Source organism: Talpa occidentalis, unplaced genomic scaffold, assembly GCF_014898055.3.
Source record: "Talpa occidentalis isolate TD23 unplaced genomic scaffold, MPIMG_talOcc4v2.1 talOcc4.4, whole genome shotgun sequence".
NCBI classification, from domain to species: domain Eukaryota; kingdom Metazoa; phylum Chordata; class Mammalia; order Eulipotyphla; family Talpidae; genus Talpa; species Talpa occidentalis.
In genome coordinates this window covers 24,916,458-24,942,987 of record NW_023604295.1, presented here as the reverse complement: position 1 = coordinate 24,942,987, position 26,530 = coordinate 24,916,458, and the positions used below count along the sequence as shown (strand labels likewise).

The following is a 26,530-nucleotide window of genomic DNA, read 5'->3' as shown; positions in this document are numbered from 1 at the left end:
GCTCCTTGCATCAGTCAGAAAATTATCTAAGTGTTTTTTCTTGGAGTGAGGATTTTCATTTCTACTGTTCATTGGTATGAATACAAATTACCTAGATGTTACCTTTGATTTTTCTTCCTACATAATGTTCCATATCCAGGATGGTACCTTGTTTGATGGCCGACCAATAGAGTCTCTGTCACTGATAGATGCCGTAATGCCTGATGTAGTACAAACAAGACAACAAGCTTACAGAGATAAGCTTGCACAGCAACAAGCAGCAGCAGCTGCAGCTGCCGCAGCTGCCACAAACCAACAAGGATCTGCAAAAAATGGAGAAAACACAGCAAATGGGGAAGAGAATGGAGCACATACTATAGCAAGTGAGAATTTTTTTAAATTCCATTTCAGAAGAAATGGAATATTTTGCATCATGCATAGTGGCATTGTCTAAGCTGAAATTACATCTTCTATTTCATATATGTCAGCTTGTTCTCTTAACTTGTATCACACAATTCAGTTTTATTCCTAGAACTTCAAAAAGCTAGATTTACTTTTGTGGATTTTGCGTTCTTTTAAAGATATTTAGAAACAATTTTTCTGCTGTTAAATGAACTTTTGCATGTGTGTTTGATTTTTATGTAAAATTTATAGTACTGTTCATTAACAAATAACAAGGAAACTCTGACATGGAGCTATGAAGGCGACTCTCATGTTATAGAAATGATGTCAGCAACCCCTACTGGCCAGAACTCAGAATACTATTGACATGGATATATTAGCAGTTTAGCCATGTTTGGTTCTAACTTTTGGTAGTCCTCTCACCCCATACCCTCTGCCCATCTTAAAAATAGTATGGTCTTACTTAGCTGAAGATACAAATTTATTTTTCATGTGTTAAGTACTGCATAGTCATGTTCACCATAACTTAACATTAAAAAGGTGTTACACTGTATACTATAAAGGAGGTATATTATAAAGGAGGTATTCCTTTATAATATATTATAAAGGAGGTATTCACCAGTTAAGGGTTCTTTTTTTCTGCTGAGGTTGTGTTTATTACCTAACTGAAATTTTTCACTTGTTTCTCATGACACAGATAATCATACTGACATGATGGAGGTCGATGGGGATGTTGAAATTCCTCCTAATAAAGCAGTTGTGTTACGGGGCCATGAATCTGAAGTTTTCATCTGTGCCTGGAACCCTGTTAGTGATCTCTTGGCATCTGGGTATGTTTCTTAAAGTGAATCTAAAATGGATTTTTAAAGCTATGCCACTGAACTCTTACACATTTTTAATATATATTATTTGCGTCTTCGGTTTTTTGTTGCTCATTTGTGGTCATTTTACTTCTATAAAAATGTATTACTTCATAAAGTAATCTTAAAGGCTTTAATCCAACATACTGCTTTAGGAGTACCTATAGCCCTTAGAGTGGAGACTGAGAAAAGTACGCAAAGTGGAAATCCCTAATGGTCTACTTTTTTTTTTTTTTTTAAGATTTATTTATTTATACGAACCAGAGCTGGGGTACAGGCCAGAGATGTGAGGGGTGAGAGGATTCACCAGAGACAGAGCAGGGAACAGAATAGGCAGATTGACTGAAATACACTGCTGAGGGGAGTAGCAGGCGAGACAGGAGAGGTCTGCTGCCACCATGTGGGATTCTCTCTGGCCAGCCGGGGATCGAACTTGTGCTGTAGAGGCTGTGGATTGCTTCATAGTGCGGTGCTTAACCCCTTGTGCCACTAGGGAGGCCCTGATAGTCTATTTTTTTATTTGCCTTAATGATAAGATGTAAATATGTTGCTTTGATTCTGGAATATATGAGTATATCACAATGATTTAAAATACATTGCATACTTTATAGGTCTGGAGACTCAACAGCAAGAATATGGAATCTTAGTGAAAATAGCACTAGTGGCTCCACACAGTTAGTACTTAGACATTGTATACGAGAAGGAGGGCAAGATGTCCCCAGCAACAAGGATGTGACATCTCTAGATTGGAATGTGAGTATGTCTGTATTGTCTGTGATGTGGGTGCAATTACTGATATACTTCAACTTCTCTGAGCTGCAAACTGAAGGCAGGACTTGTCCATTTGTTCAGATATTTTCAAATTTTACGAACTAATAAGAACAACAAAGTAGGAGTCCCTATTCCCAAGTGCAGTATTAAAACAAAGACAGACCCTTGCTCTATCTATCAGACTACTGTCCAAATTCTCGTTCTTCAGTTTAGCAGTATAAGCTTATATCACACTGGTGGCCTATCATGCTGTGCCTCATTTTCTTCACATGTGAACTAGAAGTGTGATACAACGGTGCCTACATAAATGAGGTTATAGATGAAATTCAGTAATAGCTTTATACTGAGTCCTTAACGTAGTATGTCCTTTGGATGATAAAAGAAGTACATATAATTAAAAGCATGTTCTTGTTTTTCTCACTTTGATGTGAACTGTACAAACTTTTCCTACTACCTTTCAAGGGTAGTAGTGTATTATTAGTGTATATTATGCCCAAGCTTTATTCTGGCTGTAGGATTCTTATAATCCCCTGAGTCTACATGTGATTCAAAATCTTACAAGGATGACTTGACTACTTTGGAAGTTAGATTTCATTGTTAATAAAATTTTACCCTTTCAGTTTTAAATACATGATTGACAGCTCTGTTTGTTTCTATTCCTAAGATTAACTTGTGCAAAATTAGCATTTTTAAAGCTGCCTTATTACCTTCTTACTTTCTTACAGCTTTGCATCCTCTTCTTCCTCCCCATCCAATTTTCCTTCCCATCTACTTTATGCTAAGAATCCTTCTGACATGTTTCAGTATAGCAAGAACTTTTAAGACTCTGTTTTCCTTTTCTGAGCAAATGAACAAACATCCTTTCCTCATCTGACCTCTGTCTGGTTAACTATTTTTTTGTGGGACTTTCCAGAGGATCTTTCAAGTCTCATTCCAAGGAATAAGATCTATCCTTTAAAACAGTTACTCCACTCCATTTTTATGAAAGTTTTCTAGAAGTCATAACTAGGGTTTTTGTTTTGTTTTGTTTTGTTTTGTTTTGTTTTTAGCATTTTCTTCCAAAATTTCTAGCATTGTATTTCCCCCTTTTATATAGTTGATGATTCTCAAAATGAAAAGAAGTTTAGTACATTGCACTATTGTTTGCTTATGGTGTAAGGACTAAGAATTAATCTTATCCTTACTGGGAAAGGAAGATAATATGATCACAAAGGTGATTATCCCAGAGTGAGGCTCATCCATTGCACTCTGCATATGACACCTATGATTTCTCCAAATGTGGTAAGCTGGCAGCATAATTTGTGGTAGTGGGGGACTGTGTTAGTGCTTTTCCCTAAGGAGGAATGTGGATTTTCTTCATAATATGGGGCCATATTTCTTGAATCTAAGACCTTCCAGCCTTATTATGCTACCTGGATCAGAGACCATGTTAGTTTAATGATATTTATAGTTTATACTGAGAAGGATGGTTTAATGAATGTTGATTGGTTGAGCTTGATGATTCTGAACTGTAAGTTATAATTTTAAAAAGTGAACTTTTCAAGAATATGTTATTCACAATGAACTTGACTCTTCTACTAAAATAGGGGAAAACATTATCCTGGACTAGTGGTTCTTTTTCCATTGCTTAAGTAAGAACCTGTGGGATATCTGATCAGTAAAATACTCTTTTCCTAATTTTGTGGTCTATGAACTAAAACATTTGGAGATCATTAGTTTAAAAAAACTTCTCGTGCTGTGTCTGGAAATAGGCTTTTGCTATTAATTTCAGCATGATTCTTCAGATAGAGCTACAGCGAATTTCCAGATTCTGGGACAGCTGAGTCTACAAGCCCTTGAACCAACATTTGTCACTTACCTGTTGTACACCTAAGTGGTTTGAGAGGTCAGAAAAAGATAATCTTGTTTACAGGGCCCTTACTGAAAGCATCAAGGAAGCGCTGAATATGACAAAATTTCTTTCTGTGTCTTCAGTAATGTTTACTCACCCCACCCAAAGACTGTTTAATGTACCTATTAACTTGTATTTCCATAGAATATGTTATATCTGTGCTACTTTTGTATCATGATTAAGGTCAGACACAGCGGGGAATATAAGACTAGATAAATTGGTATAGATTTCTCCTTACAGTAAAGTAGTGCCAGGCAGTTTGTCCTTACTTCATTTTTGTAACATCATCCATAGTCTTCTCTGGCTCTTTTTTGTTTGTTTGCTTTTGGTAAGGATTTCATAGTGGGAAAGAACCAGAGAAAGAGATTTAGTGAAATTTAAGAATTTGATCAACTGAAATGGCAGTTTTTCGGGTGTGTGTGTGTGTGTAATTCTTTTATCATATTTAGAATAAAAATATCCTTTGATATATTTATGTTTTACAGTAAAAAAGGATAGCAAAACACAAGATCAGCATGTACAAGCTTTAAGAATTCAAATTTCAGAAATGAAGCCACAGTTTTGTTTGGATTGTTATGCAAATGCGTTTTTTTACACATACATACACTTCACTTCGATGGAGAAACATATAGAAACTTTTTTTTAAATTAATTTATTTATACTAGTACTTGGTACAGTCAGAAGCGTGGGAGGGTGAGAGAATTCACCAGAGCCAGAGCGGGGAACAGAACAGGCAGACTGATGAAACACATTGCTGTGGGGAGCAGCGGGCGGCAGGAGAGGTCTGCACACCATGTGGAACCCTCACCGGCAGCTGGAGATTGAACCTACGCTGCAGAGGCTGCAGGCAGCCTCACAGCCCAGCGCTCAACTGCTGCGCCACCAGGGGAGGCCCCTGTAGAAACTTCTAATAGTGAAATCTTTTGGAAGAATTTGCTTTTTACTTTTATTAAATCGCTGTAAGATTTTGATTTTGATGTCTTTCACAGTCCATCACCCTTCTACCCCCCATCTTTAGTCATGAGTGTCAGACTGTATCACCATGAGAATACAGTAAACGTGAGCTTGCATAAGGATCATGTTGCAGTTCCTGCCATTTTTTACGATTGCAAGCTAAGTGTTGCCATAAGGTTAGCTTTGCAACCATTAGGGGTATTTGTGATATAAGCCTTTGGTGACTTACACAAATAGGTAAAACTGAAAAAATTCAAAACAGAATGTCAAAAATTCAAAACAAAATGTATGTAGGACTTACACAATGAAATACTTCAAAACAAATACCTTTTCTGAATTGTATAATTGAAAAAAATGTTTCTCTTACAGAGTGAAGGTACACTTCTAGCAACTGGTTCATACGATGGATTTGCCAGGATATGGACTAAAGATGGTAAATGAAGCATTTTTCTTTTCATTTGTTGATTTGATTTAAGTTATAAACCATGTAGTAACTTTGTTTTTTTTCTTTTGGAATATTAGGTAACCTTGCTAGCACCTTGGGCCAACATAAAGGCCCTATATTTGCATTAAAATGGAATAAGAAAGGAAATTTCATCTTAAGTGCTGGAGTAGACAAGGTAAAATGTTAAATTATCCTCTGTAAAGCTTAATGTGTTAGTTACACAGTATAATTGGAAGTCTGTGACCACTCCCCATTTTGGCTGTAATTTGAGCCATAATGAATGTCATACCTACCATACGCCTTGCTTCCTCTCTACAGTTTCCGATTTATTTCATCAGTAACTTTGTCTCCTGACATGGTCTGACTAACAGTCTTGACATATGAGAAATCATGGCTAGTCTGTTAGCTGAACTCCTGGTGCTTAATTAAAAATGTAAGAAAATGCAGGATCTTTCCAGCTTTTTCTATCTAACTAGTCTAGTAAATGTGGATAGGTTGAATATATGACTGCCTTTCACCTTCTTAGGTCATTCCCTTTACCACATCTCCCAGAATGAATATAAGTTTAAGATTATTTTAATCCAAAAAGTACCCATGCTCATAGTTTACTGAGTGTGATGTTACACATTCTCACAAAAAGAGATGTAGAAAGAAAAATGAAGAAAGCCAGGAATGAGGAAAAACCCCATTAATAGTCACTGCCACAATATAATACTTTATATCCAAAGTTATTAAATTAGTGATGGGTAGGAAAGTATTAAAAATAATTATGAATATATGCATTCAGATTTACGTATCACATGTATAGTAGATACTAAGTATTATCAAAATTCAAGTTGCCTTTTTATGTAAATTTAAGCTCTACACTAATGTAATAGTGTTTCTTAATGCAATTTAATATAATGCCCAGTTCCTTGTAGACAACCAGTAATTGTTATATGAAGTAATTTGTCTGTAAAAGCACCAGGGAAAAATTTAAAATGCTTTATAGTAATTTTTCCTCAAAATAGAATATTGCCTTGTTTTGTACTACTTGAGATAAAGTGTTAAAAGGTAAATCCAAGCTGACATTTCCTGTTGCTTTAATAGAGCTAGGTATCTAACTTGTGTATCTTTGATAAACTCCTTAGCAACATGATTTTCTTTTCTCTTTAATATCAGACTACAATTATTTGGGATGCACATACTGGTGAAGCCAAACAACAGTTTCCTTTTCATTCAGGTAAATCTTCACAGTTTACATGGGGACTGGAGCTTTCTTCTTTTTTCTTAAAATTAAACTGTTAACCATGTAATTCATTTAAAATGTCATTAGTAGATCTTTCAGTGATTGACATTGCAAGATTTGTAGATTGTTCAGAGGATCATCAAGCGTTTCCTTTAAATGTTAAAAAAGCATTTGCAGCCTCATGAAGTTAGGATTGGTATTATTTAATAAGAACATACCTGTTTTTAATCAGGAAGTTAGATTTGAATGTCAGTTCCACCCCACTTAAATTTTAAACATGTTATTTAACTTTTCTGAACCTCATTTACTGTTTGTAAATGAGGAATAATTATACCTATTTGTTGTAAGGATAAAACTAAATAATATATATGAAAAGACTCCTATACATTTAGATACTGTCATTTCTCATTTTGGATTAATGTATCTAAATTAGACCTCCTTTGTATGTTGTAAAAAAAAAATTTAGACTTTCCCCGTATTATCGGAACTTCGGTGCATTAGATGGGTTTCTCTTTTAAGAAGTGATCTGATGCTTAAATCTCCAAGATAATGTGCTCCTTTTCTTCCTTCATGGTATACAGCCATGTATCAGTGCATACAAACCTGATAAGCAGAGACAACTGAATTTCAGTACCTGGCTCCCTTGAAACCTTTGTGTCTTCTTTCAGTGAGTTTTCTGAGTTCAGTAACTGATATTAAGATGAAACAAAATACCTAATAACTTAGAATAGTAGTTTTGGCATTATTTGATTGAACTGCTTCTTTCAAGATCTTCTTGTGTTAAGGTAGAGTTTTGATCTAAGGCTATTTTCAAATTTTTGGTAACATCCTTTTCATAAACACTCCATGGTATTAAATTGAAATTTATACTTCTGGCATTCTACTTTTTTGTCTTTATTTAATAAGAATAAACAAACCAAATAAAGTACAAAACTATTTTTCTGTGGTACCTTCTTAACATAATTTTTGAGGCATTCTATTAAACACTTGAGTTGATTAAAGCATGCCACATTAATAGGTATTTACAGATTAGTTTCTTTACTTGTTTTACTTTCCTTTTCACCTTTGCTTCTAGTCTTTATCCTAATAGAATTCTGTTAGGCCTTTAGCTATTCTGCCTAAAAGTTTTCTTCTATCTCTTAGTTGTAAGGGAAAACTGTAATCAATTCTGTGTAAAGAAAATAAATGTTCCAATGTACTGGTTATAAAATAAATTGCCAAAGAAAAAAAAATTGTGTGTGGTACTGTTATTAGCCACCACACAATATAATCTCTATTACCTTTTGACTAGAGATGGTGCTTTTTGTTTACATGACCCCATTTAGTCCTGACTACAACCAGATGAAATAGATGGTATTGAAGTCATTTTGCAAATAAGTTTTATACTGTACCATGCTTTTGATGTTTCAGAAAATGTTTATTGAGATATAATTGTTATAAAATGAACTACACATACTTAAATGGTATAATTTGATAGTTTTGACATTTGTATATACCATTGAAACTATTACCACAATCAGGACAATGAGTATTTTAAAATTGTTGCTTCATAAGTTTCCTCCTTGATCAATTATGATCTCTCCCCTTCATCCCAGTCAGCTGTTACTAGTCTTTCTGTCTGCTGCATTGCTTTCAGTTGATGAGTAGTACTCCATTATGTGGAGTAGTTTATCCATTCTCTGTTAAAGCAAATTTGGGTTGTTTCAGATTGGGGCTATTACAGGTAAAACTTACATCAACATTCATGTAAAAGTCTTAGTAATGGACTTGTAATTCCATTTCTCCTGCATAAAAAGACAGAGGTAAAATGGTTGGTCATATGGTAGGTGTACGTTTAATATATCAATAAGTTATGAAATAGTTTTCCACAGTTTACATTTTCCATATTGGTTTATGTTTTCACCAGCAGTGGGTCAATCCAGTCCCTCCATATCCTTGTCAGCACTTATTTGATCAGTCTTTTGAATTGTAGCCGCTCTATACTCAGTGTGTAGTGATAGCTCACTGTTTTAATTTGCATTTCTTAGTGACAAAGGATGTTAAGCATCTTGTCAAATTTATCATCTGCACGTCTTCTGTGATGAAGCTTCTGTTCAAATCTTTGTACAATTTAGTTTTGTTATTGAGTTTTGTGAGTTCTTTATATATTCTGGATACCAGTCCTTTATCAGTTATTTGTAAATACTGTCTTGCAGTCTGTGACTTGTCTCTGGTTTTAACAGTATCCCTTGAAGTTAATAAATAAGGTCAATGAGTTCCACAATTGATTAATCTCTTCTTTTAGGGTCAAGCTCTTAGTGTCAATCTAATTAGCTTTTTTTCTCTTTGTTTAATGTGAGAGTTGAGGTCATTGATTTCAGACCTTTTTTTCTAATATGGATATTTAGTCCCATAAGTTCACCTTTTATTAGTGACATCCTAAAATTTTTTTTTATATATTGTGTTTTCATTCAGTTCAAAATACTTTATAATTTAACTTTGATTTCTTCTTTGACCTACCAGTTATTTAGAAGTTTACAAGTTTATGAATGTTTGGAAATATTTCAGAGATCTTTGTAATACTGATTTTCTAATTTAAATCTGTTATCTCTACAAATGTCATTTTGGTCAAACTGCTTAATGTTGGATTAATCAACACTGTTGTTTATACCCTGATGGATTTTTCTGTGTATCCGTACCATCTGTTATTGAGATGGAGTAGTGAAATTGTCAACAATAATTAGAAACAGTAATTTCTGTTTCCTTCAAAGATGTCAGTTTATCCTTCGTGTATTATAAAATAATGTTAACTGGAAGCATGAGCATTTAGGAATGTTGTTCCACTTTTAGTTAATAGCCCCTTTTTTTCCCTTTCCAATTTTCTGTGGTCTATTTTGTCTGTTATTAACATAGCCTTTCCAACCTTCCTTTAATTAGTGTTGGCATGTTTTTTTTCTCCTTTTTACATTCAAATTGTGCTTGAATTAATTAAATCTAATCCAGTTGTATTTTTTCCCCTTCTTTGGTGGGTTATGGACTTTTATTTTAATGGTTACTTTAGGATTTGTAGTACACATCTTTGTTGCCATCTATCTCTGTGATATTTTAGAGGAATTAAGTAAGTAATAATTTTTAGTTCTGTAGCTAACATTTCTGATACTTTTCCTTTCCATGAATTCATCTTTTCATCTGGTATTTTTTTTTTCCTCTGTCAGAAACTTTAACATTTTTATATCGCAAGTTTGATCATAATGATGAATTTTGGCTTTGTATATTTAAACAAATGCTTTATTTAGTTCATCTTTTTTGTTTTCATCTATGACATCACATATTAGGGATTCATACCATGTTTTTGTCATACCTGAGAAGTTGTGCCACATCTTCTTTACCCATTTGTTACTTCATGGGTAATTAGACTGTTTTCCCATTCTGTACGATGTCTTTCATCTTGATGCAAGTTCCTTTCGCTATGCAGAAGCCAATAATTGTGCATTGTCCCATTTGTTTATTTTTGTTGCCACTGGAGGTAAGTCCCTAAACACATCTCTAAGGCTGATGTTTCAGGAGTATTATAGCCTGTGCTTTCTTCTTTGTAGTTTTTGGCTCCAGGTCTTAATATCTAAGTCTCTGCTCCATTTTGAATTGATTTCGTGTGTGTGTGTGTGTGTGTTGTTAGAGAGTGGTGTAGTTTCATTGTTTTGCATCTTTGTGCTGTTTTCCTAGCACTATTTTTTGTTTTTTAAAGATTTATTTATTTATGCATACAAGAACTGGGTTACAGGCCAGAGGTGCAAGGGGTGAGAGGATTCACCTGAGACACAGTGGGGAACAGAACAGGCAGACTGACTGAAATACCTGCTGAGGGGCAGTGGGCGAGTCAGGAGAGGTCTGCTGTGCCATGTGGGTCACCTCCCTGGCCAGGGATTGAACTCATGCTCAGTGGCTGTGGACAGCTTCATAGTGCTGCGTTTTAACCCCTTGTGCCACTAGGGAGGCCCAACCCCTAGCACTATTTATGTATTTATTTAGAAGATTTATTTATTTATTTATACAAGCACTGGGTACAGTCAGAAGCGCAGGAGGGTGAGAGAATTCACCAGAGACAGAACAGAGAGCAGAACAGGCAGACTGATGAAGTGCACTGCTGAGGGGAGCAGTGGGTGGCAGGAGAGGTCTGTGTACCATGTGGGACCCTCACCCGGTGGCTGGGGATCGAACCGGCGCTGCAGAGGCTGTGGGCAACTTCACAACCCAGCACTCAACTGCTGTGCCACCGGGGAGGCCCCCTAGCACTATTTATTGAAGAAACTTTCTCTGCTCCTTTCAGCTCTTGTTTCAAATTAGTTGTCTGTATCCAATGGATTTTTATTCAGGAATAAAAAGGAAGAAAGTTCTGACACGTGCTGCATTAGTGAACCGGTACACATTATGCTAAGTGAAACAAACCACAGATAAAAAGACTAATAGTATGATTCTACTTACATGAAATATTGAAAACAGGCAAATTCATAGAAACAAAAAGTCATTGGGACTAGGATGAGTGGGAAGTGGGGAGTTAATGCTTAATGGTTACAGAGTTTCTAAATTGGAACAATGAAAAAAGTCTGGAAATAAATAGTGGTAAAAACAGTGGTGACAGTTACACAACATTTTGAATGTAATACCACTGAGTTGTGCATTTAATACAATAACATGTTATATATGACCATATCATTTAAATCAGTAATTGTCCCAGACTATTGAATTTATTTTTTAATTGGGTGAATTTTATGGTATGTGAAATACATCTCAATAAAGCTTTTTTATTTTAAGGAAATGGATAATTAATATGCCTTTCCACCTTTCCCTTGTGGGTTTGTGTGTTTTCTTGTTACATTATGAAGGATCCATCCATGGGGTAACAAACAATCAGAAATTAGAGCACACAGAAATTTGTACCACCTTGGGCAAAGTAATTGACTCTTTAGTTTCTTTTTCTGTATGTGAAATGAAAATGGTGGTGAATACACTTCTCATATGCTATCTACATAAAAATAATTTTATGTTAGAGATAGCTCTCTATCCTTAAAAATGTGTATTGCCTGGACTTAATTTAGGAATAAATACAGGTTACAAAGTGGTATGTGTTCTTAAGATTTCACCAGTGTGTAACTATTTTATCTTAAAGCCAGGGATGTCATAGAAACATTAATCATACATATCAGGTTACAGCATTTCCTAGGCACCACCAATTATCTTTACCTGGTTATACAGTTTGTTTTGCTTTATTCTGAACCTAAAGGTATATTTGTGTGCTTATGCTTATTTTCTCAGCCTCCTATCTAATATTTTGCCAGTAGCTAATAGCTCTGTACCACATTAACACCTTGGTGTATCATGACAGATGCTTGGGTTTCTTCATAACATTTTACTGTAACTTTGTCTTCTAAATAGGTTTTTCAGGCCTTCCACCTCCCTTCACCTCTTAAACAGTCATTTACCAAAGGAACATTTTTTTTTTCCAAAGAAACATTTTTATTTAAATTGTTTTTGAATTGCTATCTTAAGCAATAGTATTTAATGTCATAGTGAAAGTAGTAGTTACTGAAATAGATTTCAGGCACAAAAACAAAATCTAAACTAGGTAATCCACAAAAGTGAATTTAATACCAGAAAATAGTTGCAGAGTTGTTGAAAGAGTGAAAAACAGAGGAATATGCGGTAACTCGGCGTTTCAACAACTGCAGGAAACCTGAAACTGTAGAGAAGAGGACAGGATCCAAATACCCTGTGAGAAATTTATAGGAATCTTATTGGAGAGATTGCCTGGCAATAACAGACCCAACCTGAAAGAGAGAGGAGGAAAGCAAAAATTGTGCCTTACTTAGTCTTCTGTTGTTTGAATTCTTTGGAAACCAGAAAACATAGGAACCTAGGATATATAATTTGCAAGAGTCAGCCCCCTGTGTTGAAGAGCAGAGCAGGGCATGGAAAGAATGAATCTGGGAGTAAACTGACAAATGAGGTGGATGGTTACCATCATTGCTGTAAAAAATTGTGATGGGCATAAACTGGAGCAGATATCATATAATGCTGACCAAAATTGGCCTCTATATATGTCTACTGACTGATTTAAGTTGACTTCTCCCATGATCAGACCTTGAGCCCAACATTTGAGTGACGTGATTGATTAGAAAATCTGTACCAGGAGAAGAATGTCCAGGCTTGTGGGAAGCAGGTTGGGAAAGAGCGAAGGAATGAAGGAAGAGAACAGTTCCTGGTGATAACCCAGTCTCATCCTGATCTGGAGGAGACTCTGGAATATCTGTTACACCTCAGCATTTTCTCACCTTGAGTCAAAGGTGCTAGGTATTTTAATCTCTTCTGTTTGCCCCTTCTCCCTTCTACCCCCACCAACTGCGTACCACCAGCCAGTGGATGCTGGCCGCCTTAGAGGGGCCATAGACAGAGCGGGGACAGTTCTCTGAAAAAGTTGTCACTGGTAGTCTTTAACACCAAAGTACTCACAAGCTGGAAATTGAACACTCAACAAAGGCTCTACAAGGGAAGAAGGAAACAAGGAACTACCTCAAGTGTCTGCCTTGTGACAGTAATAGAAACTCTAGTGTGTAGTAGTGTGCTCAACTTGTCAGCTCTAAATTTATGTGAATCTTGATTATTTTTTAAAATTTAGTGAAAATTCATAACTCAAATTTTTTGTGTAAAAGGTGGATTTATGTTGATATTTTTATTAACAACTATTTTCATGCTTTGGGAGACAATTCAAATGTGGTATTATGTATAGTTTTAAAGTTCATTCCCTATTCATGGTAAGTTTCTGTTAAACATTTCTTTTCTCATCTTGTGTTACTTTCTTTTACTGACTCAGTCCAGGTAGAGTCCTGATTTGTGCTTTTTTAACCATAGAAATATACCAAAACTAATCCTGTAATGTCTGATCATGCACTACCATTTGTTGCCTTGGGCTGTATACTATAGGTTTCAGTTTTTTATGTCATTTGTCTTTAGTTAATGAGACAAGTTTCATTGTTGCCTGTTAACCCTTTATCTTTTAAAAAAAACCTCATCATTGTTCTGAAAATCCTAATTAAATTTTCATTTGGGGGGTCAAAGATGCCTTATTTTTCCCCCTTCTCCTCCCCCTTTCGATTGTTGCTTCTTTCTATAGTTGAAAGTTCTCCCACATAACATTCCTTGGCTTATCAAGTCTAAGAGTGCTTAAAGTACTCACTTATAACACATTTAATACCAACATAGCTAGTTAGTACTATACTTACATACACACAGTGGAGTGGCTTTGTTTTTCTTGCCCATAGACATCAGTTCTAACCTTTATCTAAAAATGCTAATATGGAGATGCCTATCTCAAATCTATGCATGTCTCTAATCTTTAACCTTCCTGTTTTTCTCCTTCTTTTCTAAGTTTTTGCTCTAAATGATACATTTATTTTTTAACAGCTGGAAAGTAACTATTTTAGGCTTTACAGGTGGTGTGAACTCTGTTGCACTTAGGTCTGCCCTAACAGTACAAAAGCAGTCATAGATGATGTGTAGTCTAATGAGCTTGGCGGGTTTTAATAAAATTTATATGTGGACTCTCAAATTTGAATTTCATGTGATTTTCATTTTTGTATGTAATCTTTTGATGACAAATTGTCTTTTTGACTTTCTCCCCCCTCCCCTCCCCCACCAGTTGAAATGTAAAAACAATTTTGGACCCCTTTAAATCTAGTGTTTTGGTGTACTCCAGTTGTTTGCTATCATTACCTTAGTCTGCATTGCTAGTTGTAAAGAGCCTTTGGAAAATGAAAGAATCTTTAAATTTGTATTAAGTGCTGGTCAACTTTTGGGCTTTTGAGGTTTTCAGTTTCAGTGATGTAGATTTTAACCGGTATTTGACAAAAATCATTTAGAAGAAAATCTATTTGCAAGTCTTATGTCAGTATTTTATCAGTTAAGTAGATAATGGGAATGATACTTATTCACTGTAACACTTGTCTGACTTGTCACTTAAAAAGTACTTTCTATGCTTTTGTCTTTTTAGCACCAGCATTGGATGTTGATTGGCAGAGCAACAACACCTTTGCTTCTTGTAGTACAGATATGTGCATTCATGTCTGTAAATTAGGACAAGACAGACCTATTAAAACATTCCAGGGACACACGGTGAGAAATCCTTCCCCGCCTCCCCCTTTAAAGTAATTGTAATGAATAAATAACTTTTCAGAGTGGTTTTGAGGTATGTATGTTTAATATCCAAAGAGTATCCCATCTTTAAAATGAAAATGTGAATATTTGCTGTTATTTTTAGAATGAAGTAAATGCTATCAAATGGGACCCAACTGGCAATCTCCTGGCCTCCTGTTCTGATGACATGACTTTAAAGGTAATTCAGATAGTAGAGAGAAATGGGATGGAAGTATCATATAGTGTGATTGTGCTGGCCATTTAAGATTTAGAAAGTGGTCTTTTAGAGTTAATTGATGTTTAAACCTGGGTGAGGACTTACTCCTTTTTTCAGTAGTTTATCATTGTTGGTTAACTATTGATGGGGATTATACTAAGTTGGTTGTTAATTATAAATAACTATAGATAACTATAAATAATTGTAAATAACTATAAATAACATTGATGATTAACTGTCGATGGGAGTTATATACTAAGAAATATGCTGTTATAAATTGTCTTCAGTATTGGAAAGTCATATGTTGGTGTAGTAAAGTTTATTTTTACATGTAAATAGTTTATTTTTACATGTAAAGAGTTTTACATGTAAATAATGAAATTCTTTGTGGCAGTTAGTGGATTTGATTCAAATTCCATGAATTGTATTAATGTGATTTTTACACTAATGTGAGTATATAACAGCCTAACAACCTTTATGGGAGACTGATAGCAGAGAATCACTTAGTGAGTCTGGTTAGTTGACATGACATTCACATACCAACATGAATTTTTTTCTTGTCGCATGTCTAAAAACAAAATAATACTTTGAACTTATGCATATCACATACCACTGTAAGAAATACAGGCATTTTGAGATAAAGAACAACCTAATACTGGTCTCAAATTAACAAAGCTTTCAGCCCTTTCCAGCAACATGCTAACTACTGAAAATAATTTTATCCTTGACTTTGCAATGCCAGTGACTGCAGATGTGATGACCCTTACACATAAGATAATCTTTAGGGAAACTGCATTTCCTCTTCCCATGAACAGACCAAATGGAACCTTGGTAACCTGGAAGGTTTTTTCCCTTAAATACTTGCTATGCTTTTAGTTAAACAGTTTTTCTCAAGCTTGGACTCCTTATAAGTATTACTAGTAAAAGTATTTTTTTTTTTTAATACTCTTGTCTCTGACTTTATTTTGCATGCCTTATTCATTATGGTTATGAAAAAGTTCTGCAGCGGAGTATGGCACAAATGAGGAAATAAAGGAGAGCCTACTGTCATGGATTGAGTTGCAGCTAGTGAGATACGTTTGAACTAGAAATTGTTAACACAGAGCCTTTCTTTGTCTGCAGAATAATAAAAGGCCATATAATTTTAAAGCAGAAACTAGATGAATGGAGATTATATAGTGAGGTCATTTTCTGAGAACAAAGAACACCAGATGAGTGAGACAATCTTGTCAGATTTGAATATAGTAACTTTGAGTCATGCCAGTGCTTGTGCCAGGTGAGACAGATGCTGAGAAAATGCTAAGCTTGGCATAAAATGGAGAATTCTCAGCGATGGGTGGTCATTTAAAGCTTTGGGTATATAAATGAAACTGTGTAGATAGCAAGTGTAGAGTAAGAAGGGAACCTAAAAGAAAAAAAAATCCTTAAGAAACTACAACAATTACTACCTCAAGAGAAATGAGCTTCCAAAAGGAAACTGAGAAGGAATTATCCAAGTGGAAAGAAAGAATGTGTGGAGAAAATCTCAAGGGAGGTGATAGGCAACACTATCAATAATATTAAAACATCAAATGAAGTAAGTTTTGGAAATAGTCTTTTTTAGTTTACTAGGGATATTAAAATCTCCATGATAATAGTTTTATTATCTTTCATTAGGTAACATTGCAAAAGTTTAAGACCTAGCTCATTTTTATTTCTTTGTTGGCAATTGGCTTTGGTGTTTATTATTGTTTTGACAAGATAATTGCAAGATTTTTTCCCTGCCTGTCTTCACAGAATTGATTTTTTCAGACATGCTCTTGATGTCTGTTTCTCTTAATTTTTGATCAGTAATAATAGACATTTTTAATCTATATAAATATTTTCAATTTAGGAAAGACTACTTAAACATTTTGCTTTAATTTTTCCTTTGCCCTTTTTCATGGTTCGGAATGAGTCATTTATGTTAAAAAAAGTTAATTATGGTAAGAATATAACATGGCATTTCCTTTTAACAGATTCTTAAGTGTACAATACAGAATTGTTATCAACAAGCACAATGTTGTTTAGCAGATTTTTGGACTGAAATTTTTATACTCACTGATTAGTAACTCCCTCTTACCCACTCCTGGCAATGACTGTTCTTTTCTTTATTTCTATGAATATGATGATTTTACATGCCTCATATGAATGGAACCATGTAGTATTTGTCTTTAAGATTCATCCATGTTGTTGCTTATTGCAGGATTTCCTTTTGTGTGCTGAATAATGATCCATTGTATGTATATACTACATTTTCTTCATTTATCTGTGATGGATATTTAGGTTTTCATGTCTTGGTTTTGTGAATGCTGCAGTGAACATGGGAGTGAAGATATCTCCTTGAGATTCCGGTTTCAGTATTTTTGAATAATTACCCAGAAGTGGGATTGCTGGATCATGTTATTTCATTCTATTTCTAGAATATGTAGGGTTCCAGTGTCCCCCATAACTCTTACTTTGTGTGTGTGTGTGTGTGTGTGTGTGTGTGTGTGTGTGTGTGTAGCCATCCTAACAGATGTAATGTGATATCTCATTGTAGTTTTGATTTGCGTTTCTTGGTGACTAGTGACATTGAGCATCTTTTCATATACCTGTTGGCCATTTGCATATCTTCTTTGGAGAAATGTCTACTGAAATCATTTGCCTGTTTTTAAAATTAGCTTTAAGTTTTTGCTGGTGAGTTGTCAGAGTTCCTTATATATTTTGGAAATTAAGTCTTTATTGGTACATACAGTGTGCACATATGTTCTCCCATTCTGTAAGTTATTTTTTAACTTTATTGTTTGTTTTGTAGAAGTTTTAAATTTTATTTAGTCCCACTTGGATTATTTATATATTCTATTTATTTTGCTTTTGTTGCCCATGCTTTGGTGTATCTCACATACCTCATTATATATTATTTTTAAGTTGCTTGTCTCTTTCCCTTCTCCATCCAAAATATTTCCTGATTCTGAATTCTGGTAGGATTTTTAATGTAAGGGACAACACAAAAATTAATGCCTTCAGTGTTTTTGGAACATTACCCAAAGGATACATTGAATGTGCCAAATGAAGTCATCAAAAGTAATCTTAGAACTATAGTTTTTTTCAGTCCTCAAACCTAAAACAGTGATATTTGGGAAGGGCTTTAAACTGATTTGTCATTTTTAAAAGAGAGATAACTGTGAAAAATATCTGACTTACATTTTGGACTGGTAAGATAGTATTTTGAATATAACCTTTGTATGGAAAAATAATTACATATGTTTTTCTTTTTTGCTTAGATATGGAGTATGAAACAAGACAATTGTGTCCATGATTTGCAAGCACATAATAAAGAAATTTATACTATCAAATGGAGTCCAACAGGGCCAGGGACAAATAATCCAAACGCCAACCTTATGTTAGCAAGGTAATATTTCTGTTTTACTCTCCCTCTTTTAAATATTCTATAAATAAAACATAAACATGGCCAAAAAATTAGGGAAGATTCCATGTAATGGACATGTATTTTTTTTAAATTTCTTCTTTTAATGGAACTTTTAAGCACAGACTTTATTAGTATTTAAGTCACAGTGGATTTTATGTCTGGAGCTATCCCTTTACTGATACCAATTATTGATTCAGACCCACATAATAGAGGCATAGTGCAATAAAGTTTCTTCAGCATTTTAAAAAAAGATTAAAAATATCAATACAGTGTTCAAGAACCATGGATCAATATATGGAAAATACTTAATAACAAAGGAATAGAGTGAATTAGCTCATTTATGTTTTCCAATACATGGATGTGGAGATGCGTCTAAGCTGCCTTTTCTTATAGGGCTTTATTTCATACCCTTTCTTCTTAATATCCCAATGTGTTTCTCATAAGGAATTCGTAGAGCGCTATTTAAGAATGACTAAATATTGTATGTTGTGGGTAGGGCTGAGAGTGTTTACTTACTTATAAAATCATTTTTTTCCCTCTCCCTTCTCAGTGCATCCTTTGATTCTACTGTTAGATTATGGGATGTAGACCGAGGAATTTGCATCCATACTTTGACAAAACACCAAGAACCTGTATACAGTGTAGCTTTCAGTCCTGATGGCAGGTATCTGGCCAGTGGTTCTTTTGACAAATGCGTGCACATCTGGAACACACAGGTATGTCTGAGTTCTATAGTCAAGTGTTCTTATATTTAGTAAAAAGTATTTCTCTGTACAGATATTCCTTTCCTTTTCACTTACCATTCTTTTTGTAGCATTAATGCAATTCTTAGTTTTTAAGGAATATGTTTAAGCTAAATATACATTGAAACTAATTGAAGTTGTTTTCAGAATGCAGACCAGAATTTAGAAATAAATTTAGATTCTTTGTTTCATTTTTCCAAAAGTTTTACAGACAGAAAGTGAGTTTAAGGTGCATTTATTTAGACAGATAGTATAATATCTTGATTTTCTAAAAAAAAAAAAAATTGTCTTTGAACAGTAAAAACATATTAAAGGTAAGATTTTATGACTGGACACAATTATCAGATACTACCTTTTTAGGGCTAATGCTATAGAGATTCTTCTCTAAAAGTGGGGGAAAGAGCCTGTTGCTTTAATTTTATTTTTTCAGTGTTTTATTTTTTTATTTTGCCCCATATACTGTTTCTTTAATAACAGTTATTTGACTCTTCCCCACCCTCCCATTAGTGATCATATCTTTGCTGGTTGTAGAAGGCACGTAACAAGTTATTATGGATTATTTCTATTCAGGTAGCTGACCACATAGTGATTTAAATCGTCCTTTTTAAGTGCTACTTTTTCTTACACATTCAAGTTGTCCCGTAAAACACTCCAAAGCATAAGAAAGGTATACACTAAAAAGTCTTGCTCCCCAGGCCTCCCTGGTAGCGCAAGGGGTTAAGCACTGCACTGTGAAGCTGTCCGCAACCTCTGAAGCACCAGTTCAATCCCTGGCTGGCCAGGAAGCTACCCACATGGCACAGCAGACCTCTCATGACTCACCCGCTGCTCCCCTGAGCAGTGTATTTCAGTCAGTCTGCCTGTTCTGTTCCCCACTCTGTCTGTGGTGAATTCTCTCACCCCACCCCCTGCACCTCTGTCCTGTACCCCAGTTCTTGTATGCGTAAATAAATAAATAAATCTTTAAAAAAAAAAAAAAAAAGTCTTGCTCCCATTTCCTTCTGGATCCCCTGCAAGTATTTTTTTTTTTTTTTTAAGTTTCTCTTTCAGAATTCTGAGTTATTTTGGTAAATAAAAGTATTGTGGTTCTTATATTTTACACTCCTGCTGGCAACGTAGGAAAATGTTTCCCACAGTCCAGTCAATGGGTGATACGGTATTTCAATGTCGTTTTACATTTGCGTTTCTGTTTTGAGTGAAATTGAGAATCGTTACATGTGTCGGCATTACTGTTAATTTTTCTGTGAAGTATGGTGATTATGCCCTTCCCTTGTTTTTCTACTGGGTTATTGGTCTTCTTGATCCCTTCTTAAGCCCTTCATGCTCTGAATTGCAAAATACTTTTTCATAACTGAATTAATGATTATTAAGCCAGAATCTTCAAGTTATATTTTGAATTAAATTTTGAAGTACAAATATTCTGCCTAATATTATTTTCTTGGCTCTACTCCATTGTTTCTTTTTATGAGTATATGCCTATGCTAGATATAGTCTGTAACAGTAATATATGTTTAAAATACTCATTTTTGAAATTTATTTTAATTCTGATTTTGGGAAAAGACTGGTTTATAAGCCAATTCAACTTTTAATAACTGAACAACAGTTGAAGTGAATCTAAATCTAATTAATAATATAAATCTGCATGTATATTCAAGGTAGTCTTTGTTAATTTTAATTTTTAATGATAATTCAGAAGAATTATATGAAACACCCATGTACTTAAAAACCTGATTAAATTGACAGGACCATTTAGTTTTACCTATTTTAGATCTCTTCTACTTTACATAGAGTAAGATTTTCTATAGCTGGATTATTCCTTTTGTGCTCCTTACAGGATACAACAATCCTGAAATACCTGGGATAAGTAATATATATACTCTAATTTCATCTTAAAATTGTATATGAGTTGTATAGTGTTGCATTTTTAAACAAATTGTATTGAAGTGAGTGGCATTGCATAATAAAATTATATGGATTTCCAGGTTATGCATCAATAGCAATCAACATCTGTATATAGTATATTATACTCACCACTGAAAGTAATTCCATTCTCCACCATATATTTGACCCTCTTTTCCCTATTTATCCAGCACCCTTCTACCTTTCTTCTGGTAACCACTAATTTGGTATTATAGTCTATAAATATTACATAGGAGTTAAATCATTCTTCATTTGTCTTTCTTCATTTGATTTATTTCACTAAGTATAGTCCTCTTAGGTACGTCCATGTTGTTGCAAATGTCAGGGTGTTTCACCTTGTGTTTTAGTAGTTGAAATACATCGTGTATATATATCACATCCTCATCTGTAGATGAGCAATTTGGTTATTTGCAACTCTTGGCTATTGTAAATAATGCTATGATGAAAATCAAGGTACATACCTCTTCAAAATAGTGCTTTTGTATTCTTCAGGTAAATTCCCAGAAGTGGAATCACAGAATCATATGGAATGTCTATATTTAATTTTATGAGAAATCACCATACCACTTTCTGTAATGGCCGCAGCAGATTGTTTACATTCCAGCCATCAATATGTATAAGAGTTCCCTTCTCTGATTCTTGTAGATACATATCCCAGGCTTCCATGCCCAGTTTTTAATGTTTTCTGTATTTTTTAATGTTGATTAGTTGGCATTCTTTATGAATTCTCAATGATAATCAGCCTTGGTTATGTGGATTATAATGATCTCCCATGTTATATTTTCATTTTCTCCATGAGGTATTGGTCATACAAAAGTTACTACTGTTAATGTGTTCAGGTTCAGTAATCTTTCCCCCTTTTTTGGTGCTTTTGTAGCTTAATAAATTCTTCCATACAGAGATAAGAAGTTTCTGGTATTTTTCTGTGAAGTTTGTTTTTTCATTTATATATTTAACTCCTTTGGAATTGGTTTTTGTATTTGTATCTGATATGAGGGTAGGGATCTAATTTTATATTTCTGTATGAATAGCCAGTTGTGTAGACACTCTGTTGTCCCTCTACTATTTCATAAAGCCACTTGTTTAATATATGGTATTCTTATGTGGTTTATTCATAGATTCTCTTGTATCCTACTGTTATATATGTGTCTACCTGCATGATTAATACAGGTTTTTTGTTTTTTTTTTTTTTTTTGGTGGGACCCTTGCCCGCGGCCGGGGAACGAACCGGTGCTGCAGAGGCTGCGGGCAGACTCGCAGCCCAGCACTCAACTGCTGCACCACCAGGGGAGGCCCTAATATAGTTTTATTTTTTTAATATAATTTTTTATTTTTATATTACCCATACAATTGCAACCCCTTATTTTGACCCCAATACCTCCCCTACCCACCCCCCACCCCCCTTAGAGTGTCTCTGGTTCATAGTTGTTTGTTGATTTTGATATTTTCTTTCTTATAGTTATTCTTTTTGCTGGTCCCTTATTTAAGTTTTCTAGATTCCTGCTATGAGTGAGACCATCCGGTATTTTTCTTTTTCTTTCTGGCTTATTTCGCTGAGCATGATCCCTTCCAGCGCCATCCATGTTGCTGCAAATTGCATGTGTTTATCTTTTTTGAATGCTGAGTAATATTCCCTGGTGTATATGTACCACATCTTCTTGATCCAGTCATCTATTTTTGGGCATCTGGGCTGTTTCCAAAGCTTAGCTATTGTAAACAGTGCTGCTATAAACATAGGGGTGCAGGTGCTCTTTGGAATTGATGTTTCTGTGTCCTTTGGGTAAATACCTAGGAGTGGAATTGCTGGATCATATGGAAGCTCTATGTTTAGTAGGTCCAGAAATCTCCACACAGCTCTCCATAGTGGTTGGACCAGTTTTCATTCCCTCCAACAGTTCAGGAGAGTTCCTTTTTCTCCACAACCTCGCCAACATTTGTTGTTGCTAGTTTTTTTAATATGTGCCATTCTCACTGGTGTAAGATGGTATCTCATGGTAGTTTTGATTTGCATTTCCCTGATTACAAGTGATGTTGAACATTTTTTCATATGCCTGTTGGCCATTTGCATTTCCTCTTCAGAAAAGTTTCTTTTTAGCTCTTCTGCCCATTTTTTGACTGGATTATTTTCTTTGTTTTTGTTGAGTCTCATCAGCTCTTTGTAAATTTTTGTGATCAGTCCTTTATTATTAGTGTTGTGTGCAAAAATGTTCTCCCAGTCGGTGGGGTTTCTCTTTGTTTTTGTTATTGCCTCTTTTGCTGTGCAGAAGCTCTTTAATATGATGTAGTCCCAGCTGTTGATCTTTGCCTTCACTATCACTGCTTTGGGTGATGTGTCTGTTAAAGATGTCTTTGATGTGCATATCATGTAGTGTTTTGCCTATATTTCCTTCTATGTATTTTATAGTTTCAGGTCTCATGTCTAGTTCTTTAATCCATTTTGAGTTGGTTTTTGTGTATGGTGTGAGGTAGTAGTCAAGTTTCATTCTTTTGCATGTAGCGACCCAGTTTTCCCAGCACCATTTATTGAACAAACTTTCTTTGCTCCAATGCATATTCTTTGCTCCTTTGTCAAAGATTAGTTGACCATAAATCTGTGGGTTTATTTCTGGATTTTCTATTCGATTCCATTGGTCTGTGTGTCTATTCTTGTTCCAGTACCATGCAGTTTTGATGATTATGGCTTTGTAGTATAGTTTGAAGTCTGGGAATGTGATGCCTCCATTCCCTTCTTTTTTTTTTTTCAGGAGAGCTTTGGCTATTCAGGGTTTTTGGTGATTCCATATGAATTTCATCAATAATTGTTCTATTTCTTTGAAGAATGACATTATTTTAATTGTAACTTTTACACTCCTCTTCATTATGTCTTTATTTCCCTTTTGTAAACTTTATAATTTCTTCATAAAACTTTTTGTCTTTATTCTTATGGTCTGTGTATTTTGTTACCATGAGTGACATCTTTCAAAAAATGTATTCTTTTACTTATGAGGCTGTTGTTCATATTTGGAACATTATGAATTTTAGCATCTTATTGAATCCATTAACCTTACTAAACTCTTTTGTCCTAATAGTTTATATTTCCCTTTGGCGTCCCTAATCTTTCTGTTGTGATTGAATGGCCAAGGCTTTTTTGATATAATCCATAAATAATTTCCCTACTATATACATTTTCAGTCATTTATTCCATTATGAGAAAATCAATTTAAATGAAATTTGGGTATAGAACTGTAAAGGTCTAATGGAGGATACTACTTAGACTGTTAAGAGTATTTGCGCAACTAACCATACTATTATGTATTGGTATATTACTATTTGTATCAAAAATACCATTTTGTTGTTAGAAGTTTGAAAATAATAAAGTGCATCTAGTGAGTTTTTAGTGCAGGAGAAAATCATTTTATTTTTTGTTGTATGTACATTTAGCTTTTCTTTCATTACTTGGGTGATTTGTTACCTTAATGAGCATTTGACAAGTAAAGTTATTGACAAGTAAATTGTTGAAATCTGGTTTGAACATATATACAGATTTGAGGTGATCTGCTGGCCATTTGTTAATGTCATAGCTGTGACTTGTTGATCATGCTTTCTGGTTCGATTATAGCCTACTGCATACTTAAGGATTCCTAAGTGCTTTGAAAGAAAGCTTACACCAGAGTTAACTGTCCTGTCGATACCATCAGGTTTTAGATTGTATTGGTGCCAGTCCTTTCTCTCCTAATTAGCCATAGATAATGGAGACCCACTGTATTCACACTTCTTAATCTCTTAAATTATGAGGAATTTTAGGTTGGAAAATAAAAACGAGTTGAGTGTTTCCTTCTGTGGTAAGCATTAGCAGTCTGTCTATCATTTCTGCATATTACCAGTCTGGCTTTGAAGAGGAAAGCAGTTTCTCATCTTAGTGATTAACCTGTGGGTTGACTGTCTGGGAGATAATTACAAGATACATGTCTTGCTGTCATGTTTTTAAATCAATCTGCTACCTCTTCGTTTGACCTTTTTAGATCACCCTAAAACCAAGAGATAACTTTTCTGGTTTGTTTGTGCAGAACACCAGCAGCATTGTTTTTCATAATTTTCCTCTATTTCATAGAACAACCTCTGGCCTTTGCCCTGTTTAATGACTAGTTTACTAGGAAAATACCCTTTTGCAGTGAGTTTTAATTATTCAGTGACAGCTGAATAGTTTTGGTTTCTACTGCTCAAGGAATAATATAACATATATATATATATATATATATATATATATATATATATGAATGATTCAGCTGTATTGATGATGAAATTGTTTTTCTGGTTGTACTTTTAAGTTATAACACCTTTTAAGAATAATAAAGAAACATATATTCCCTTAGCTTCTTTTCTAACTCCCCTAGTTTTAGGGATGATGACTCAGTAAATAGTGTATTACTAATAAACTTAACACTAAAATTGTCTTTACTAGTTTATTATACTTTCTTTTAGGAGGTTTTGTCAAGTTCTTAATTGTGTTTTTCTACATGTCTAAACTCATGCCTCCAACAGCAACAAAATATATTTCAAGTCATACACTGATACAATCTATATATAATGGCTAGAATGTATATTGCTAGCCATTGTTAACTGTCAAAGACACCAATGATATTTTAGCTCAGAATGGTTGTCAATACTGGATAAACAATGTATATGCGTGATCTCTTGAAAACTATATATTATCTTTTATAAAAGGAATATAGCACATTTCTAGTATTTCAGAACGTGTACTTTGGAGTTGAAGCAAAATCCTGCTTCTGATTACTAGAAGTAAAGTCATGTAATATTTTAGCCTCAATATTTAGACTTATGTTATTTTTAAGATTTGGTTTTTGTTTCTTTAGACAGGTGCTCTAGTTCACAGTTATAGGGGAACAGGTGGAATTTTTGAAGTTTGCTGGAATGCAGCGGGAGACAAAGTTGGAGCCAGTGCATCAGATGGTTCGGTAAGTATAATAATCAGTTTTTAAAAGGGAAGGGGGGTGTGTGTGTGTGTGTGTAAACATAATGAATAAAAGTGGCTTATTGTGATAGTGACCACAAAAGGGTTCCTTTTAAAATAAATTTTATGAGTGTTATGTTGTTGACCTTTTTTTATTGAATACTTTTCATGTTTGTATCATTCAAATAATATAAACCAAATTTAGGCTAATTTTTAAAGAGTGCCTTCATTATCAAGAAATGAACAGTTATTTTTAATATAAACCTTCATTGGTAAATACAGGTATAGCAGAATTCTACTCTGAGAGAAATTTGAATTTTTAATCCCTGTTTTCTACCTTATCTTCCCTTCAGAAGTGTTTTTGTGGCTCAGAGAAAGGGAGGATAGAGGTAGTTGAGTCCTGCATTGAGGGATATGTGAGACTGAGAATGAGGTTGGCCAACTTTTTAGAGAAATACTAGTTATGGCTTCCAATGTTCTAAAAGCAAAGGGAAGGTGCTAAACCATTAGCTGTTTACTAAAGCTATAGCTTTGAGTGATCTGTAGTAGCTTTTACTGAGGACCAAGAGATAG

General features: G+C 34.4%; 1 protein-coding gene and 1 non-coding gene across 12 annotated transcripts in view; both read left to right on the top strand.

Annotated features, from left to right (window-relative positions):
• Nucleotides 1-26,530, top strand: part of TBL1XR1 (TBL1X/Y related 1) — a 167,548-nt gene that overhangs the window by 135,997 nt on the left and 5,021 nt on the right. For all 11 annotated transcript variants that reach the window (XM_037525118.2, XM_054700380.1, XM_054700381.1 and 8 more), the window contains 11 exons: nt 140-362; nt 1,079-1,211; nt 1,853-1,994; nt 5,227-5,290; nt 5,380-5,477; nt 6,464-6,524; nt 14,554-14,675; nt 14,821-14,895; nt 18,198-18,325; nt 18,894-19,059; nt 25,860-25,961. In XM_037525118.2, coding sequence (XP_037381015.1) covers nt 140-362; nt 1,079-1,211; nt 1,853-1,994; nt 5,227-5,290; nt 5,380-5,477; nt 6,464-6,524; nt 14,554-14,675; nt 14,821-14,895; nt 18,198-18,325; nt 18,894-19,059; nt 25,860-25,961 — 1,314 coding nt within the window. The remainder of the gene's footprint in view (nt 1-139; nt 363-1,078; nt 1,212-1,852; nt 1,995-5,226; nt 5,291-5,379; nt 5,478-6,463; nt 6,525-14,553; nt 14,676-14,820; nt 14,896-18,197; nt 18,326-18,893; nt 19,060-25,859; nt 25,962-26,530) is intronic.
• LOC119258378 (U1 spliceosomal RNA) lies at nt 3,189-3,348 on the top strand. Its single transcript, XR_005128239.1, has one exon. It is a non-coding gene; the product is annotated as a U1 spliceosomal RNA (small nuclear RNA).